The sequence below is a fragment of the Haliotis asinina genome, chromosome 14, assembly GCF_037392515.1.
Source record: "Haliotis asinina isolate JCU_RB_2024 chromosome 14, JCU_Hal_asi_v2, whole genome shotgun sequence".
Lineage (NCBI taxonomy): Eukaryota > Metazoa > Mollusca > Gastropoda > Lepetellida > Haliotidae > Haliotis > Haliotis asinina.
Window position 1 is genome coordinate 19,314,369 of NC_090293.1, and position 20,682 is coordinate 19,335,050.

At 37.4% G+C, this 20,682-nt stretch overlaps 1 protein-coding gene across 1 annotated transcript in view; it reads left to right on the forward strand.

Moving 5' to 3' along the window:
* The first annotated feature begins 396 nt into the window (after positions 1-396).
* Positions 397-20,682, forward strand: part of LOC137261909 (kinesin heavy chain-like) — a 39,101-nt gene continuing 18,815 nt past the window's right edge. The window contains exons 1-5 of the mRNA XM_067799727.1: positions 397-580; positions 1,215-1,495; positions 1,882-1,996; positions 3,928-4,078; positions 13,659-13,873. Coding sequence (XP_067655828.1) covers positions 1,264-1,495; positions 1,882-1,996; positions 3,928-4,078; positions 13,659-13,873 — 713 coding nt within the window. The 5' untranslated portion in view covers positions 397-580; positions 1,215-1,263. The remainder of the gene's footprint in view (positions 581-1,214; positions 1,496-1,881; positions 1,997-3,927; positions 4,079-13,658; positions 13,874-20,682) is intronic.

Consider the following 20,682-nt stretch of genomic DNA (forward strand, 5'->3'; position numbering starts at 1 on the left):
GGTTGATTTAACGACTAATGATTACCCGGATTACACACGAATGTCCCAGTTTACCAAATGACATAATTAATCCTCTATTGTTTCCTCAAAACAAGACCAGACCGATCGCATAGCGGTGATTAATCTATGTCGAACGCAAACTGAACTGATTCTGCTTTCTAGCATGGCAACTTCAGTTAATGAGGGGGTCTTAAATTGGAGGTACGTGTCATAACAGAGTGTAGAACACACAACAAATCGTTTCTGCAAAAGTATTGTGCATCGAATATATGCGTGGCATTATTTCTCTGTGATAATGCAGCTGAATACTTTCAGGAAACTTTGTCTATTGCCAGCAGAGTGCGTCACTATTATTCTTTAATTTGATATGTCGTTACGAAAATAATACAAACTTTTGTTTACCTTGGAGCCTGTGATGGCACATGTTTCAACTGATGGTGACGACAAATCTCTTCATGTTTATATTGTGATTCATATTTAAAGATGCATAGCACCATTTGTTCTACATTCTCCACTCGTGTGTAAGCGAACTGTCTACTGTGTTAAAAATGCCAAGGCGCTCAACAAATTGCGATTGCAGGTAGATAAGTCAACAAGTTTTCACCTGTTCGGAAAGTTTGTAAAATTATTTTGTAGGATCACAAATTTTACAAACCTCGAAAAGATACGAACAATTAAGGGAAGTACTTATGTGCTTAGGGCTTGAAATTCTAGAAATATTAGTCCATTTAAACTTTAAATATTCACGAATAATGTTTTCTGAGGTGACTTGTCCAGCTAGTTCGTATGAATAAACTCGTATTCCAGCCAAGGCCTACATCGAGTTGTCGAGCACACCTCGGTATAGGGAAGGACTTCCGCCCATATCCCCACTAAATTTTAATATTAGAGGAAAACGTTCTTAGAGTGTCTTTTTTATAAGGTGCATATGTGTTTCAGTATGTTAAGATAAAATTAAAGAAACATGTTGAAAACTCATTATTATCAGATGAGGAATATGTATTCAGGTGATATGATTTGACTAGAATGAAATCTAAGGGGAGATATGGGCAGAAGTCTAACCGTCCAACAGTCACGCAACATAATTTTTCAGTGTTGCATCTCCTTGCTGTTCATAACGGCAAATGAATTATGCCTTTAACTAGACACGTTGTTATGAATAAGAAACTGATAATGTTTGCTAAGCTGTTATATTTACTACTGTTGACTTTCAGATATATCAATGCCACATCTTCTGATTGCTCTTAATGCTATATCCTGAGTATGACTCATATCAAGACCTATGCCCGTCTCAAGCCGAGCCCCTCTCTCTATGATGAGTATGATATCTCACCCACCACATTGCAAATACGGACCCCAGAGATATTCCGTGACTATGGCTCTCCAGGGAAGTTCCGAGCAACTGTTCGCCATGAGTACTACTTTGACAGAGTGTTTGACGTCAGTGACACACAAGAAACTGTATTTGATGGAGTTGCCAGAGAAATTATCAATGGTAATTTTGTATGATCCATTTTGTATATTACTGATTGATTGGAATGTGTGGAAGAATTCATAGAGAGGATGATTATGACCTGCAGTTTTGTGGACCTAGTTATAGCTTATGGGATGGACAGATTAGGAAGGCCCTCTGTATGCTGGGTTTGTACAGTGTAAAAGCTTGAAGAATGATTTTGGATGATAAGCATTGATAAACATGTCTCCAACCGAAAGTGATTTTTATATATCAAATACATCACCGTTCAGTGAAAATGCAAAATATTCTTCAGTAAACCTTAATCCACTCATGTTGAGCTCGTTTTTCTGTTTAAGACAAAAGGTTTAGATTCTTTATTGAAATATTCTGTCATTGTGGCTGCCTATGTTCTGATGTACTTGTAGGCTTCCTTAACGGTTACAATGGCACCATGTTTGCATATGGTCAGACGGGCACTGGGAAAACCTACACTGTTGAAGGGAGTGCCAGGAGGTACAGTGACAGGGGTCTGGCCCCAAGGTAAGATGTTACATGAACACTGCTGACAGTGAAATGGCCCTTAATGAACACTTCATACTTAATCATGTCATTAAACACAGATAAGTTAATAGCTTCAAGAGAACCTTAAAGCCCCACTGAGATGGTTTTCTGAAAAAAGTTGAAAATCTGTATCAGGGTATGAAGAGAGACAGCATGCAACCACACATTATCACTGTTCTGTACTACTCTGTATGGTCTGTTATACTCTTTACAAAACTAGGTAAACTTCATTTTTAACTTACATTTGAAAAAAGTGGGAGATACAACAGAGTTAATGAGTGTTGATATGATGAAATTGAATGTTCTGAGAGTGTATCACCACTTGCACTTCCTTGACCATAGGTGGTGGTACAATAATTACTCTTGAACGATGACTGGCGTATGACATGAAAACTGAGATTTTCATATTCAAACAAAAGACTGTCTAGGAGCAAATACTTGCAGCTGTGTGATGTATGACAGTATCAGCTGTTGGTTTGAAACTAGATTTACATACATTGAATTCTGGTGGCTCTTAGAAATAGACCAAGCAAAACTATACTCAACAAAATAAGTTAGGGATATTGGTATTTCTATAATTGATATTTCATTAGTGGTCAGTGAATAAATAGATCATCATTCATAATTTCAAAATTTACATGTATCCCCAACTAGTTTTGTCCAGTATGTTTATCTTCTAACTGTGAACCAAAAATGATCGTTCTCTGCAATTTCATTGGTCGAGAAACCTCATCAAATATAGTTTGATTTTCTGACTTACAACAGCTGAATAACATACCATTGATATTTAAGAATATAATTCAACAAGGTTTCTCGACCAATGAATTTGCAGGAAATACTCACTGTTGGTTTATAATGATTTATCAACGTTCTGAAAAACGCCCAAATCAAGAACCACACCCCTTGCATGTGTATGGGGCTACAGCATTGTGCATGTGCATCCCATAAGTTATGTTTAGAGGTGGTGATAAAGAGAAATTATTGTGTGTTCATAAGATGTCAGTCGTTAAGTTGCTTGTGAACGGTTATACGGAACGGTTAAATTGAAGGTCCAGCTTCACCACCTCTTTTAAGAGTATACCTTGACATCAAGCTGAAGTGAAAAGGTATTTATAACTACATTCAAGATTATTGCTTTTATATAGCTTTAGTCTGCAGTGAAAACGTACCGATTTTCACTTTACTTGAATAACGAGAAATTATGACTGCAAATCCTCATAATTTTACCTTGCCAACTGTGCATTTAAACCGCACATGCATTTGTTTCACTGTTCCATCTACTGTGCTTACCCCCTTGTGGTACAGGGGCGGTGGGGTAGCCTAGTGGTAAAGCGTTTACTTGTCACACTGAAGACCCAGGTTCGATTCCCCTCATGGGTACAATGTGTGAAGCCCATTTTCTGGTGTCCCCCGCCATGATATTGCTTGAATATTGCTAAAAGCAGAGTAAAACTCTCTCACGTACTCACTCACCCACCGACCCACCCACCCACTCACTCTTGTGGTACAAAACAATAGCAGCGTTTTGAATCTATGATCATTTGTTAAACAACTTTTATCCTAAAATGAACAGAATTCTGAGATATAAATGTTCAGGTGGCAAAGTAAAATTATGGGGATCCACAATCTTGATTTCACTTTATTTGTTTACTTTTTTGTTTAAAGTGAAATTCAATGTTTTCAATGCAGACCGACTAAACAAGAATACATGTATGTGTCTGTGTTGACCAATTCTGAGTTGTACCAGTTTTGTAATGTTAGTGCACTGAGATGTCATGCCATAGTCTAAGGTAATCAGGACTTAATACTGAGCACCCTTGAAGGTAGCCGTAAAATTTCATCATAAATCTTGTAATATTTTCATTTTTCTGGTGCCTGGCTTACAATACCCTCATTTTTTGTTTCATCAGAGCTCTGTCCATGATCTATAAAAGCCTGGAACAAAGATCCGATGAGGATATCACAGTCCATATTTCTTATATGGAAATATACCAAGAAGTGGCATACGACCTACTGAATCCTGGTGCTCGAACCTTCTCCCCAGTCACACCACTACCCAGGGTAGGTCCTTTTTCCTCCATTCATTCTTTTGTCACACCTAACATAGATCTTTGTGGCCTACACATACTCTTCCTATAACACTACTATCCAAGATAGCTCACACATTGTCCTTACTATTGTTGTGAAGTAAAACAAACTGTTCTTTTCTGCTGAGTTATCTCCCTTGCCTCATCTTTAGGAGTGAATACCAAATTACTAATTTTGCATATTGATTGAATTAACGGTGACAAGGTTACCAAAGCTTATAGTTGTTATTATTTCAATAGCTGTGTTTTACTTGTCGATAAAAATTAAAATGTGTTTTCGATCTCTGAGGAAAAATGAACCAAAGCGCTTAATAGTCTTTTGTGCATTTCATGTATCATTACAATTATGCATGTTCACAATACACAAACTTTTTCATGATAGCTAAAGTTGATAAGTCCAAAATCCAGCTTATTGACTGGTCAGTGATGTAGCAAATAATCAATCTGTATTCAAGCTGTTTTGTGACCAAACAAGCTCTTCAGAAATTTAGCCCACACCCCGTCACCTGTCATTTCCTCCGTGACAGGTATCTCATGAAACGATTTGGTCATAGATAACAAATCAGCCACTAAACTGAACAGTTGAAATACAAAATGTTATATATTTGGAACTTTGATGATGCCCCATCCCATGACACTTTGTCTTATACATGTGCAAGGAATAAGTATTATACAATATGTATATATTCATATCATAACAAATGTTTTCTGCATTAAATCTAGATGAACCAAAGTGACAAACTTTGAATCTGCTCCATGTAAGTCACAGATTAGCGTATTAGTCCTTTCCTTAAAATATTCAGTATATACTGGCAATGTATCAGCGAAAACGCTTCTTTCATAGAAGATTATTAAGCATGTACATAAATTCTTCTTTACTGCCACTGACATTGATATTTTGTACAATTTAACCTCACACAATGATATGCTATTGAAGACTGCTGAATCACAGGCCCTCGTGTCATTGTGAGGATTAAAGATTTTTAAAAAATATGCTTTGCAGTACAATATATCTACACAAGCCCGGACACTTCAGTGTACACCACCCGCCTGCTTTGCCGATCGCTACGCTACCAGTGCATGCAATTGATTAAAGAAGGAATAAACTCAATTTTTCGTAATCTTTTAACCGTTACATATGAAAGACTTGTGGTTAGTCTTAAGGGGAACACCAAACTTATTCTTAAAAAACTTGTGGTTAATTCATACCGAGCGATGAAAAGTTGCAAAAAAGCCATCTGCTTCACCCAACGAAACCACACACAGGTTACATAACACAGCCCAGCAGTGACGTCATAGAAGGAACGATTTTCAGTTAGTTGTATAGAAAATGTGTAGGTAGCTAGTTGTTTTGCTGATTTCTCGACGTCACCAAAGACATTGTTGTGCTGCTGTCAATTGCTCCTTGGGGTCAGATGATGGTGTCACTAAGCACAGATTTCCATTGGACCCCATAGTTTATGCTAAGTGGGTTGTTTGTGTGTGCAAAGCAAGCGTTGTGGAAGCTTGTGGTATATACTAAATTGGATGGTTTGCCCCCTACGTCGCTTCCAGGATAGAAAATGGTATTGAGATTTGTTTTCATCGAGTTATAAAATCAAGACTTGCTACACATTGCTGTCCAAAAGGATTTTGTATGAACATAACAATTTCTTCCTCGGAAGTGAGGTTGTGGTCGAGGTCACAATATTATTGTAAGTAATATTATACTGACCCCCACGTCGCTTTCAAGAGTGAAATTGTTATATTACAAGCAGTGTCATGCAAAATGTTATTGTCCATAAATCAAATACCTATTTTACTACCAGTAGAAAATAATTTCGATTTTGTAAGTCCGTGAAAACAAACTTAAATAGAATTTAACCTCAGAGAAGGCACCACCATTTTTAAAAATCGTGAATTCACGGGCTAATTATGTTTGAATTAATGAGATTATGGTTGATGAGATTCAATCAAGTTAGAAAATCAAAACTACTTTCTACTATTAGTTAAATGTGTATTTGAATCTTCACCAAAAGGATTTTGCATGACACAACTTGTAACATAACGACTTCTTAGCGAGGTGGGGAATGAAGTGAAAATACTGCACGATAAATTTCTTCACCTGCTAAATTCATTTGGTTTGTAAACGTTCACTCACCATTGTGTAGACACTTGTCAAAGTCTGTCTTTGTTTTTGGTCTTACAATCCTAATTACTATATAATCATACTTGTATGCATTTTGAAACTTAATAAAAAGAAGCGATCAGCGAATGCATGGTTTCACAATGTAAATCATAATTCGCATGCCCTAGTAAATGTTGTCTGTATTATTACACTTCACAACCAAAACAATGATTATGTTGAATGCTGCGAAACAAAATGCAAATATTATAATGAAAACAAATTAAAGTTATAGGAGCAATGTCAGGCTACTACCTTGTTCGAGGAATGTATCCGTCAATATCCACAAAACGAGTGATATCTAATTCACCTGCAGATTTCCCAAGTGATATGTCTTTTAACAGTCTAATATACAAAAATGTGATGTATCGTTTCAGGTTTTTCACATTGCTGTATAGTTTCATTGGTTACCCAAGATAGCACACCTGGCAACTAATTGCATAATGTGGGTCAGTCTTTTAAAAAGTAATTTAGTTAGCCAATAATGAGCAATCAATCAATGTATTGGTGGTTAATCCTTTAAAAGAAGGGTGTTCTTTTTACATAGACACAGGCACAACAGACTGTATTCAGTATAGATTAGATAGTGTACATACGTAAACACTACCTTTTGACAAATCCCCCATTTAAATCTGCATAAAAGTAATTAATCAATCAGCGTGTTATTGGTTAATCCTTTGATCGATCCAGACACAAGAAATGCTAAATGGGGGCCTTTGTTGGGTAATCTAAGTGGCGTTACCACTAATTATACCTGTTATAAATTCATTAACTCAGTGTCAAGTGAATGATGACAAATAACATGTAGGTTTATACCACCTGACACAGATCACAACCTAGCGACACCAAGTGATTTTGACAGAATCCTCTATGTAAATACAGGTTATAACTCGGAAGCAAGGCAAGGCAGGAGACAAAACTAAAGGACAGTAGATTGTGAGAACATATAGCTTTCATTTTCACAACAGCTGTCGCGATTTCAGGTTTGTAGAAACTTGTAAAGGAAATAATTTACCCCCTGAAATGTAGATGAATTCTGCATAGACCCTCATAACTATAACTACGTTTACATCGCAGATATTTCGTTTGCAACTGAGAATTGTGCACTGTTGTCAAAAAGGTCGATTTAAGGTAATTAAAAATCAAAATGAACATTTTTAATGATGGGGTTTCATTTATACAAGGTCAATGAGTGATTTATTCATTTGCATCCCTAGAGTATATGTGATCTTTAAAACATCATCAAACATAATCATGGGTGATTAGCCTATCGATGACCACTCATGACACCTACCAGTTCTTTTTTGTTATTTCTACAAGTTTATTGAAAGCCGATGTTGACCGTCAACTAAACAAATTTGACACAAATGGTGGACGATAGCAAGGGTGATAAGGCCGCATTAAGGGGGTTTGGTCAAAGCATGTCCTCTCATTGGTCGACCCTTGCTATTGACCGGCATTTGTGTCAAGATCGTTAATCCACACAATGACACAACAGCCTGTGTGCTGAATATGCTGCAGTTCAGTGTTCCGTTGTTCAAAACAACCTCAGCTAAGATCAGCCTTAAACACCAAGGTTAGACTTACGATCACCTTAAGAAAATGATACGCCCGTTGCACAAAACAACCTTAGGGCAACCTCAGATGCCAATCTTAGCCGTAACCTTACCTAAGGCTGAACTCTGCAGCACAGGGATAATGGAAGCGTCTCTAGTTAACACATGAATTCAGCATGTCCAGCTGACACATTCATTCTCAGCACACTCTCTGCTTCTTCAAACTTCTCTCAGTCTGGCTGTATAATATGAAAGCAGCCGCCATATTCCCTTCCCAACCTTAGAGGCGCTAAGGTTTTGTGGGTCCAGCCTTAGTTATCAACATTAGCTTAAGGTTAACCTTAGTTAAGGTTGTTTCGTGCAACAGGAGGTTAACCTTAGTCAAGGTCTAAGGTTGTAATCTTAGAGTGAGTGAGTGTAGTTTTACTCCGCTTTTAGCTATATTCCAGCAATATCACAGCAGGGGACACCAGAAAATGGGCTTCACACATTGTACACATGTGGGAAATCAAAATCAGATCTTCGGCGTGACGAGCGAACACTTTAACCACCAGGCTACCCCACCACCCTTTAATCTTAGAGATAAGGTTGACCTTAAGAGGTAAGGTTGTCTTGAACAACGGAGCACAGTGGTTATGCATGCATCAAGTACACACAGATGTAGAGAATGGATGTAGAAAACCCCAAATGAAAGACGCTCAAAACTACTCCATATCAAGAGTCGTGGCTACTGTCCACATCACCTCTGATGCACTCCGGGTTCTGATGTAATTATCTGATCATATACTACACCATTTCCATACTTTACAGAACCCTCATACTATCTTCAAGGACCCATGAAATTCTGTCTCACAGTCCCTGAACCACATTGTTTTGCCTAATGCCAAGCCTTCTCTTAAAGTGAAGGTTCTGAATCTCTGGTCTCCCTGGGGTGCCTTTTCAATTAAAATGGGTTTGTTTGTTACTGTCAAAATTATATATATTCAGAGACTAAGCCTTAGTCTAATGGGGGTTCACTGGCCCCCTTGTTTAGTAACTGTCACTTCAAGGTAGAAGTCTACATGTTGTTATTGATGTTGATGAAGTAAGATGGAACAGGGTCTATTGTAACAGAGACAGGATAAACCAAGCATTGTCTTTCACATCCATTGGAATCAAAACCAACTTCTAATTGCTCTCTGGGCAGGTACTCTGTCCTTTAGACTTGTTGTTTATCTATAAAGATTAATACCGTGTATTACCGTGTATAGCCAAATTTTGAGGAAAAAAGAGAGCAGTCTGTAGAAGGGGTTCGGCTTATTTATGAGACACAATTTCACATCAATGCCTTGTCAGGACGATCTTACAGGTTAGGGGTACACCTGCCAAGGAGTTTATGGTGTTTACAGCCACTTTGTTATAAATGATCAATAAAATACATATCAAAGTATTGAATATCTACCATATTAGAATTTGAGTTAAACTATGTCACTAAATGCAATATGGAAGAGCATGAACTCAGCTGAAACATAAAGATTTTTATAAATCTTTCAATGGCTTCACATTAATTTTCGGCTCGCTGGGCACATGCGCAGGGCATGTAAAATATTTCTAGTTTGGTCGCATGCTTTACAGATAGTGTAAACATGCAATAAAGACAACAAAAATTAAAAGAATACATAGTTTCATGTCGAGTGCAAGTGACCTTGAATCGTTTACACTGGGATTAGTTAAATAAATGGCTTAATTTATGCGAACAAGGTTTAGTGTTAACACATCTCACTAGCACCTTCCTTCCTGCACACCCCCTTGTCACAACCAAGATTTTTTATGCAGTTGCAGCCAAAATTTGACATCAGTTTTTGAAAAGCATGGGCAAATGGATGTATGTGCTTCCATATGAATACTTGTCACACATAAATAATCTTCATAAAAGCATTTATTTTGAGCGTATTTCCAGTACTGATACACACAAAACCAAACTGGAAATTTGCCAGTCTCTAATGTGATGTTTCCTCTATTACAAGCATTAGCAAAACTTTAACTGAAAGTTATTAAAAATTCTCTTCTTTTGCAAATAGTGTTCCACTACTTGTGGCATTTAAGTACACGTGACTGTAGATAATGCATTTAGTTTTAAGGGCATTTTTTTCTTCAAATTATAAACAAAGGGTAAAAGGGTACAGATTTGGCAACATATACCAGATATACTACTCAAATTGTGATCATGAGTATCTGTGGTCTGATATAGATGATGGTCATTCTGACGGCACAAATATGTTGTCATACAGTGTTCAATATTGCTATGAAACTAAGGCATGTACAGTTTCATTCCATTTTGATTTAACATAAATACACATTTAAATAGGTAGTGAACATCCTGAAATATGACAGTCAATATCTCTCTAAAATGTTGAGTAGTATAACATTTCATGTGATTCTTAAAGAAATCTGACAAACTCCCCACGTTGCAAGCCCCATGCCGGTACTCCAGTGTTGCTGAGAGGTTTGTGGGTAGAGATCCCCAGGCCCACCTTCCTCTACTGTTGATATTGCTGTTATAACCCTGTGTGCTATCAGTTATTACTGACAGTTGATGCTCCCTTGTTGCTTGGCTTTGGTGTTGTTTATGAGTTTGTTTTCACTGGGATTAATGTGTCCTGGAGCAGTTAGAACTTGATGATGATTATTCCATATGGTCAAAATCTTGTGTTTATTTCTTTATTTCCATAAGTATTTTCTGTTATCAAAGATGTTATTATAATATTATATTAAGAGGGGCAATGAGTTAAGTTGGACTAGGCCAAAATCCAAATATCTTCCTTGTATATGTGGAACCTAAATGAATTAACAGTTCATTGGGGTTTTTTAACCTGTACATCAGACTTTCGAATAAGCTGCTTAAAGATGGTATGTATCAAGATTCTTTATTGTTTTTTGATTGTGACATCTTGGTACGTGCAAATTATTTGCTCCATAATATACTAGCATTCATCTTTAAACTTCAGATGAATATACACATGAGTGAGTGAGTTTAGTTTTGCAGTCCTTTAAGCAATCCTCCAGCAATAATTGTGTCTTCGGTATGACTAGTGAACACTTTACAGACAGAAATTTATTCAATATTTCAGACTGTGCCACCTGTAGTACAGTTGTGTTATATTTTTACATTGCACAGTCATGTGGAAGTATAGATACACATACATGTATTACCGTCTAATTTCAAAATCTTCTTTAGGAATATTGAAACCAATATTATTATATGTTGTTATCCTTGTACACAGTTGAGATCATAGGGAGGTATCTGCTTCTAAAAGACCGGTAATGTTTATAAATTAGAGGAACATGAAACTCACTCTCGACATATCCTTCATTACAAAAAAGGCATATGCTATTATTTTCATCATGTACGTTTGTATGCGGGGGGATATAGTCGACGCCTCATCTGTCTGTCCGTCCATCTGCCCGTTCGCCTACATGTCCATCCATAATCATTTGGTTTCCAGAGCAAAACTCAAAAAACGTTCAATATTTTTATACAAAACTTAGTAGATATATGAGTCAGAACCTAGAGTGGTGCCTTTTGCTGTTTACAGGTTTTTGTGATTTATCATTTTCTTGGTTTAGATGGAAACATTTCGGACTCAGTCTCAAAAGTAAGAGGTGTGTTTCGTTTCCAGAGACTTCTTAGTATCTGTCAGCAAAAACTTCTTAGTATGTGTCAGCTAAACTTGGTAGATATTTGTGGCAGACCCCAAAGTGGTGCCTCTTGCCATTTACAGGTTTTTGTTGTTTATTATTTTCTTGGTTTTGATGGAAACGTTTCGGACTTACTCTCAAAATGGAAGGAATGATTTTGTTACCAGAGCATAACGTTCAATATTTTTAGACCAAAATTGATAGATACAGTAATCTGAACCTATGGTTGGAACGTTTTGGTCTTAGTCAAATGGTGGGGTGGGTTCGTTTCTGAAGCATAACTCAAAAACTGTTCAATATGTTTTTGCAAAACTTGGTAGATATATCAATCAGAACCTAAAGTGGTGCCTTTTGCTGTTTACAGGTTTTTGTGATTTATAATTTTCACGGTTTCCATGGAAATGTTTTGGACAGTCTCAAAAGTGAGAGGTGTGTTTCGTTTCTGGAGCACAATTCAAAGACTTCTGAATATCTTTCAGCAAAACTTGGTAGATATATGTGGCAGACCCCAAAGTGGTGCCTCTTGCTATTTACAGGTTTTTATGATTTATCATTTTCCTGATTTCCATGGAAACAATTCGGACTTTGTCTCAAAATGGAGGGATGGGCTTTGTTTCCAGAGCATAACTCAAAAACCTCTCAATGTCTTTCTGCAGAACTTTGCAAATGTGAGACAGCCCCTAAAATAGTGCATTTTGCTATTTACAGATTTTGGTGATTTATCATTTTCCCGTTATCCATGGAAGTGATTTGGACCTAGTCTCAATAGGGAGGGATGGGCTTTCGTTTCCGGAGACACAACTCGAAAACTTCTTAATATCTTTCAGCAAAACTTGGTAGATATGTGATGCAGTCCTTAATGTGGTGCCTTTTGCTATTTGCAGATTTTTGTGATTTATCATATTTCCAGTTTCCATGAAAATGATTCTGACTTATTCTCAAAATGGAGGGATGGGTTTCATTTCTGGAGCACAACTCAAAAACTATTTAGTATCTATCAGCGAAACTTGGCAGATATGTGACCCAGACCACAACGTGGTGCCTTTTGATATTCACAGAGTTTTGGCATTTTTATTTTTCCCGGTTTCCATCTAAACAATTTGGACTTAGTCTCAAAATGGACGGATGGGCTTTGTTTCCAGAGCACAACTCGAAAACCATTTCATATCTTTCAACAGATCTTGGCAGATATATGAGACAGATCTTGAAGTGGTGCCTTTTGCTGTTTACAGAAATATGGCATTTATATTTTTCATGATCTCCATGGAAATAATTCAAACATAGTCTAAAAAATATAGTCCTTACAAGTATGAGGTGAGGTGAGGTGAGGCACAATGTCATGTCTGTAAAATCACCTACAAATAAACTTACAGAATATTTGTCTCGCAAAGAAATCTCTGTATTATCATTTAGTGTGATTTTATTGACAAATTGTATTCTTTGAAAAATGTATGTGCTTTAGGACCAGCTTTTCTTTACAATATCTAAGAAAGAAATCTTTTAACAACACATTTAAGCTTGTCTCTTTGTGAACAGAGTTTGAAGAATGTGAACATTAGTTTGAAGTTTGAGCTTTACGCTTCAGCCCCAGTGATAAGTGTTCAAATTGACAAGAAAAACACCGTGATTTTGATACTTAGTTTGACCGCATCATACCAATGATACTGAGTAGTAAACTGAGCATGCACGCACGCACGCACGCACGCACGCACGCACGCACGCACGTGATTACAATTCAGGAAATCCGTCACTATTCCAGAAAATGTCGTCCAGCACTCTCACACTGACTGAATGGAAATCCTCCCTTTCCAAAATTGTAATATCTGACCCTAATCTTGTTCGAGTTATATGGCCACTTTTATTCTAAGTGATATGTGTGAAATATTTATCCTGAATAATGCATATTGTACAACCCTGTGTAAAACACAACTCATATTCCCCCCCCACCCTAACAATTATTTTAGTGGCATTTTCAGAAGTTGCATTATGTCTTTCAGTATGTCTGTCCAAAAACAGTTAAAGAAACATGTTAAAACTCGTCCTATCAGATGAGGAATATATATTCAGGTTACATGATTTGATGGGAATGAAATTTAAGGGGGGAATACGGGCAGGAGTCTTCCCCCAACTCCGTCACTCATTCTTGACTGTTCCAGGTTGGAGTGGCAGAAGGGACAGGAGGCTCATGTCTCCTGAGAAACCTGTCCATCCATCTTGCAGCCAGTGAAGAGATCGCACAAAGTCTTCTTCTTCAAGGTCAGACAAACAGAAGGGTCGCGGAGACACCAGTCAACCAAAGGTCTTCAAGGTCACATGCAGTTTTCTCCATCTATCTCACCGCTAAACGGCCAGACTCTGATGTTATTGTCAGGTACGTTATCACACATATCCCAGTTTTACAATACATTTCAATACTTTCGCTGCAATTAGTTAAAACATTTTTTTGGTAGTGGATAAGGATTTCAGACTTTCTTCATAAACTGTCCATGACATGGGGCATCATCCTGAAGGAAGGGAATTCACTGACCATATAAGTACAGATCTACCCTTGCTGAACTTGGCAAGGTGGTGCAATTGTAGTACCACAAGGGTCTCTTATGAGTTATGTCCCTTTTATGTCCCTCCAACTGACCAATCAGATTTCAACTTCCATATCTCATGCATTTGCTTCAAATAAAATAGCAGAACCCAGTCAAAATGATCTGATAAATTATCAAAATCTGTGTTGTAATATCCTACTCTTACCACAAAAAGTGCAGAAAGTCATAGTGACGTGCTTCGTGACATCACAGTGTTGTGTTTGGGAGTTTTATCAGACGTGTTCTTGCCACATAGATCATTTACTTACAGCATTGGTGTATGTAATGTTTGTGATTAATTCTGAAAATTCTGATTCAAATTGTTCATGTTCATAGGTTCACTAAGACTAATTTCAAAATTGGCATTCAGAAAGTGTCCTTTGTAATACAATATCATCACGCTAATTTGCTTAAAGCCATGGGCTGTTCTAAATAAGTCGCTTTGCTCATTTCTGCTGTAAGTCACTTTTGTACGTTTCCAATATCATACCACTGAGACTGTGTTTAGGCTGAAATTAGTTTAACAAATACTTCATACTTTCACTGCACAAATTGTAGAGATAAATGTTAAAAAAAAGTTGTTTTTGTCTCTATATCCGACAGTACTTTAGTACTTTTGTTGGATTGATGTAATGCACCAGTATTTATCAGGGAGCCGTGACGTCTACCCGGGGTAGAATAGGCCTTAGGCAAACCATGCTTACTATAAAAGGTGAGTACGTTTGTCGTAAGAGGCGACTGATGGGATCGGGTGGTCAGACTCGCTGACTTGGTTGGCACATGTCATCAGTTTCCAACTGCGCAGATCGATGCTCATGTTGTTGATCACTGGATTGTCTGGTCCAGACTCGGTTATTTACAGACTGCCGCCACATAGCTGGAATATTGCAGAGTGCGGCGTAAAACTAAACTCAGTCACTCAGTCACTTCTGTACAGTTGAGTCCCATCCAGGATTTGAACCTATATCCTCTAAGTCGGGCAGTCTCCTGCAAGGTTTAAAAACCTTATCATGAGGAATACTTTTACCACAAGTATGTGACATGTTCATAGTATTGATTGGCCATTACTCTTCATAATGACACCACATGTTCAATGTACCGAGATTGGATATTTCAGTTTGCCGAGCCCGTTCCTGGTGTTTCCAGCTATGATATTGCTGAAATATTGCTGATAGCAATGTAAAGCTAAATTCACTCTCTCAAGTTAGACAAGACCATAGAGTCCATCACACTTGTAGCCTACATGATTGACACATGACATCGTATCCCAATTGTATAGATCAGTGCTCATGCTGTTGATCTCAGGATTGTCTGGTCAGTTATTTACACACTGCTGCCATATAGCTGGAATGTTGCTGAGGGTGTCACAAATTTAAACTCACTCTCTCACCATGGTTGACTCAATGATAAGTTGACCCTCTGCAGGTGTTACCATGCTGCATGTTGTGTAATCTTTGTTATTCATCCTTGAGGAGAGTACTAACATATATACGTGTCAGTAAGTCAGTGGAGTTTGTCTCAGCCAGTCAGTGTACGAAATAGCCCGACAGTCTGTGGCTAGTATATATCCAGTAGGGCCAGTAAATCCTGACAGTCACTGTACCTACTGGCTAGTGTCATCATTTCGTAAATATAACACTCTCCCTCTGACTTGTTAAGTTTCAAAACACTTTTAAATGCATGATAAAAGTGTTCATCATATTAGCAGATTAAAGATGTGTCATGCCAATTATATCTTATTCTCATCCTCATTCCTTAGTGCATGTATAGTGCTTGGTTATGACCTGTGACAAAAATGCTTTATGCACATTCTTGAGCATTAAACATCGTTCCGAGTGTCAATTTCAAGGCGACGAAAGCCGAGATGTCACTTGAATTACGGCACACAATCGCTGAAAAAAGATGGAAGTAGTAAGTTATTGTGTTCATTTGACAACTTTTATGAGTACTGTTGTTGACTGTATTCTTCAGTTTATTCACTTTGATTAATTATCACCCCAAAATATCGTTACTTTGCTCTTTGACAACTTGATGATATGGACCTGTTGATGAAGCACGTGTACGAGAATCATACATCCTGTTTGTTGTTTGAATCATTAAAACTATTGATCGCCAACATGAGAAAGCAGCTTTAAATAAGTGTAACAATTTATTAATGCAACACAATAAACATTGCATTTTTAGCATTAATTTATTGCTCGCAAAAATTTCCTGGTATATGGTATATTTTTGTAATCTGTTGCTTCATTTCTACATTCAAATTTCAGGCTAGTGAATTATTTTGTGGGCTGATAACTTTGAGATATAGCTAGCCCGACTGGCTGGCAAAACTTTAAAACTATTTCCCACACTGCAGCCAGTGTGTGTATTTTGCTATCCGCGCAGTGTTTTACACAGCAATCATAGTACCGAGGTCACTGTAATTTATCACTGCCTGACTTCATAAGATTACTGGTAGCAAAACTGTTGTCAGGGGCGGTTAATCCAGCATTTCATTTGAAAATGTTACTAGCATTACAACATGTTCAACCTGTCTTGTGTGCCGTGAGTTTAAAAAGTGTATTTAGACCAGCGCTTTAGAGATTAATTCAGTTATATCATCTAAACTATGTCTGGGAGAGGTGATAAGGGTCATTATTCACAGGTACTGAGGTGATAACCACATACCATGTTGGATAACCAATCTGAATATTTGATTCAGTCCCACTAACACAATGTTGAAAGAACTAATTCTTGGCCTCTCTCAGACCTTTATATGGTAGATTATTACATACACTTCAGCCTTGTTTGTTATTATTCATTATTATTATTATTGAATATTTATATAGTGCATATATCCATGCAAGTAGTACATGCTCAAGGGACTGGTATTTTTTTTCTCAATTATTGGATGTCAATCTCAACTTCCCGGGGGGCATACAACTCTTAAGCCACTGGGCTCTTTTGTCCTAACAAGGTACCCATTCACTGAAGGCCTGGGACACATAGTCACATTACTTTTACTGCACGTTGCTGCACCTGCAGCTAGATGTTTGCACATATTAAAATGACCTCCATCTGATCATATACCAATGGATTGGCGGGTTCTTTTTAAGTGCACAGGGTTGTGTACTGTACACTAGGGGTTGTGACAACAATGAAAGAGTCTGCACACAAAGTTGACTACAAGATTCTTGCAAGTGGTCACAGGTGGGTTTGATCCCAACACCTCAACCTTGCTGGATCACTAGCCTGGCACCATAGCCAGCTCACCCACTATATCCCATTCTGGACTTCCATGATATGGAAACCCATCTCTCCGGAAGACTGTGATTAATCCATTAATCCAGAAATATGTTACTCCAGACAATTTCCGTTGAACCAGTGTTGTCCATATTAAGAGGGTTCAGCTGTATATATCGTGAGAATGTGGAGAACACACATTGATGTAAATGATTCCGTTAAAGTCACTAATCCCAAAGGCAATAGCAATTCTGTAGAACACACTACAACAAGTTGACCTACACACTTACAACAATGATAGGGCTTACAGTGAAATCCTTCCTTTGAAGCGTCTTTGATTGTGGGGACAGTCCATTCATACAGGGATTTTCTTGACAATGTTGAAATGAACACTCTGCAGCCAATGTCAATGGTGAAAACAGCAAACATTAATGCTAGGATTAAGACTGCAAGAGGATAGCACTATACAGTTGTGTTAAATATACAGCACTTCACACGACGTGATTTACGGGCATGCTTCATATTGACTACTACTCACACACAGGGGGTGATCAGGAGACCTTTAGTCAGGTCTCCGTGTTAATCTCATTTATATGATTCTGTTATCTACTGCTATATCAGACACGGATGACACCACACTTGATCACAAGTACTGTCCTATCTCAAACTTTGGGGTCTTAGAATGTTCAAGGTAAGAATGTGATTTGAAGAGTAGAAAAATTGCCTGTTTTGTTTGATTATTAAATAATATTGTATTGGTTTTCAGTTTTATATTTACTTAAAAGAAACCTTTATTCATTTTGTTTATAAATGCAATTGCACAACTGTTAAATGCAATTAGTCATGGTGGCATATAATTTGTGAGCATCATAGACAATCAGTAGTTTGATCAAGGTGGAGTTTTTGAGGTTAGGAAGGCCAGATGTTCTGGGCCTTGTCTCAAATGTTGCATATCAGAGATTGTAATGTTGTATTCATTTGTTATTCTGTAGATAACATATGTATCCATTATTTATTTCATCAACATTTATTCTACGTATCCATTTAAAAAATCAAGTTGTTAATCCATCGAACAAACATGTTTCCAGAACTTACTGAATAGGGCCTAGATTTTCGAAGCTGCCTTAGCACTAAGATTGTCGTAGGTTAATGTTAATGTATGGCACTTACAACTATCTTAGCGTTAAGAGAGACTCGAAAATCTGGGCCCAGGTTATTAGAGCTTCATTAAGTAGTAAACTGACGATCATGCTGTAGGAAGTATACTCATTAAAAATAAACACTATACATTATGGTCTTTAAAATTGATTTTATGGTAAATGTATAGATAATTTGGGAACCATGCATTACAACAACTCTCTGTCCAAGTCAGAACTGTATGGAAAGCGGCAACTGCAACTGAATACTATACTTGTACAGCAGATATAATTCTTCATTGTAATACCTTGTATTGCTTTTAGCATCACTGTTATGTTAGAATTTGCTTGTCTGATGTTTTCATTTGCTCTTTTGTTGGTATTGATGTTGTTTTATTATTTTTTTTAGGAGGGTGTATGGGTAGGGGGGGCAGCGGACTGAATTTATGACACTGGCCAACTCAACTCTTGCGGTTATTTTTGGACACTGACTATTTATGAGTTAAATTCATTTAACAATTGTCAACAACTTTTTTTCTGTTAGTTTGTGTGTTGCCAAGGCTTGAAATCATATCTCAGTGACTTATCAAAGTCATTCAAAACCTTATATTTCTCACAATGTGCATGGTTTCTTGTAGCATAGCACATTTTGTCACTTTTTCATGCTAATCTTCTAATCCTGCATGAAATCCTTCAATGTTGTATAGGATCATGTTATAACATGACATGCTTGTTATTGTATGTATAACTGGTACACAGTCCATCGTAATGAAAGATATGTATTATGTTCGTCTTGTCCTGGAATGCCTAATAAGGTTATCTGATATCAGAGTAGAACTATGGAGGGGGTAATCACCCAGAATTAATTCCCCTATTTTTCCCCTTGCCAAGGAATAATATGGTTGGTTAGCTGCAAGATTCATTGAGTCAAGAACCTGTTTTTGTGATTTTCATTGTCCATTCATCCATTGGGGACATATCTGTCAGAGACATTGAGATGGGTTGTCCTATATTTCATCATGCTGGAATAAAGCCTCCTCTGCATGCTGTAGTCTATTGTCCTTGCCTGGTTTTATAGTTAAAACATGGAAAAGCTCATTTTTCGTCAGGAGCATTTTTTTTCATATTTCAGCAAACATGAGATCAACATACATGAGACCATTCTCTTCCAACAGAGGTTACTCCTATATATCTTCCTGAGTAACCTCTATTCTAATACGGCCATATTTTCCGGTTCTCGTTAAGTACCCTAGTGGCCAAAAATCTCAACATGAATTATCTCCCTTCTTTCTATCTAATCCGATCATCGAGTCCATGGACTACTAGATAATTTCTACTTATGGTTCCAAACTGCAAATAATCTTGGACTTAATTTCCTATCTGCTCATAATGAGCTATTAAATTTTGCAATAATAATAAAGTAGAGGTAGTAGAGAGTGAAATTATCACTCTTCGATAAATAGTCCAGTAAACATTAACATCATGCATTGTGTCATAAAATCAGGGCAAGTGGAAAATTAGTGAGGACAAGTTACTTTCTCAAAGTCACTTGCCCTGTGGCAAAAATATTTTTGAACCCCAGCCTACCATACTATCATAGAGTAATATGGTATATGGTGCTTACTGTATTTTCATAAGCATCTTAATCCTTAAATACATTCTCAGTAACAGATACAACATAAAAATTACTATTTTGTCCCTAGGCATTAAGTGTCACAGGGATGTATACAGGAATGGACTCATTGATTTGAGAGCCAAGAGACCATTCATTTCTTTATCATGTTTCTTTGGCCAGATTTCAGTCCAGCAGCGAAATGAAATCTTTTAGAAATTTTGGAAATTTATGTGGGTTTTTTTCATGGTCAAAAAATGAGGCTGGGTATGTTTCTGACACAAAGACAATCCAGTAAATCAGGATCAGTTTGCACAGATATCAGCTTAGCAACAGCTGGCTGTGCAGGTGCTTGTCTGCTACTGAGTATTGGAGTAGATCATGCAGGATTACTACCATACCTAGTAGTCACCCTGGGATCAACATGCTTGGGTTTCTGGGTATTGCATACATGCAGAGACAGTGCTGGTCATCGCTAACCACCCTCTCAAGAGCACTTTGAGTTATATATCAGAGTTCTGTATCAATTGCTGTTGCAGACTTCTTTCATCAATTACAAAAGGGACATGGGTGCCCAAGTTGTCAACTTGCTAACATGTGTGATGTAGAGTTGTTTCCCTTAGGTATGCCA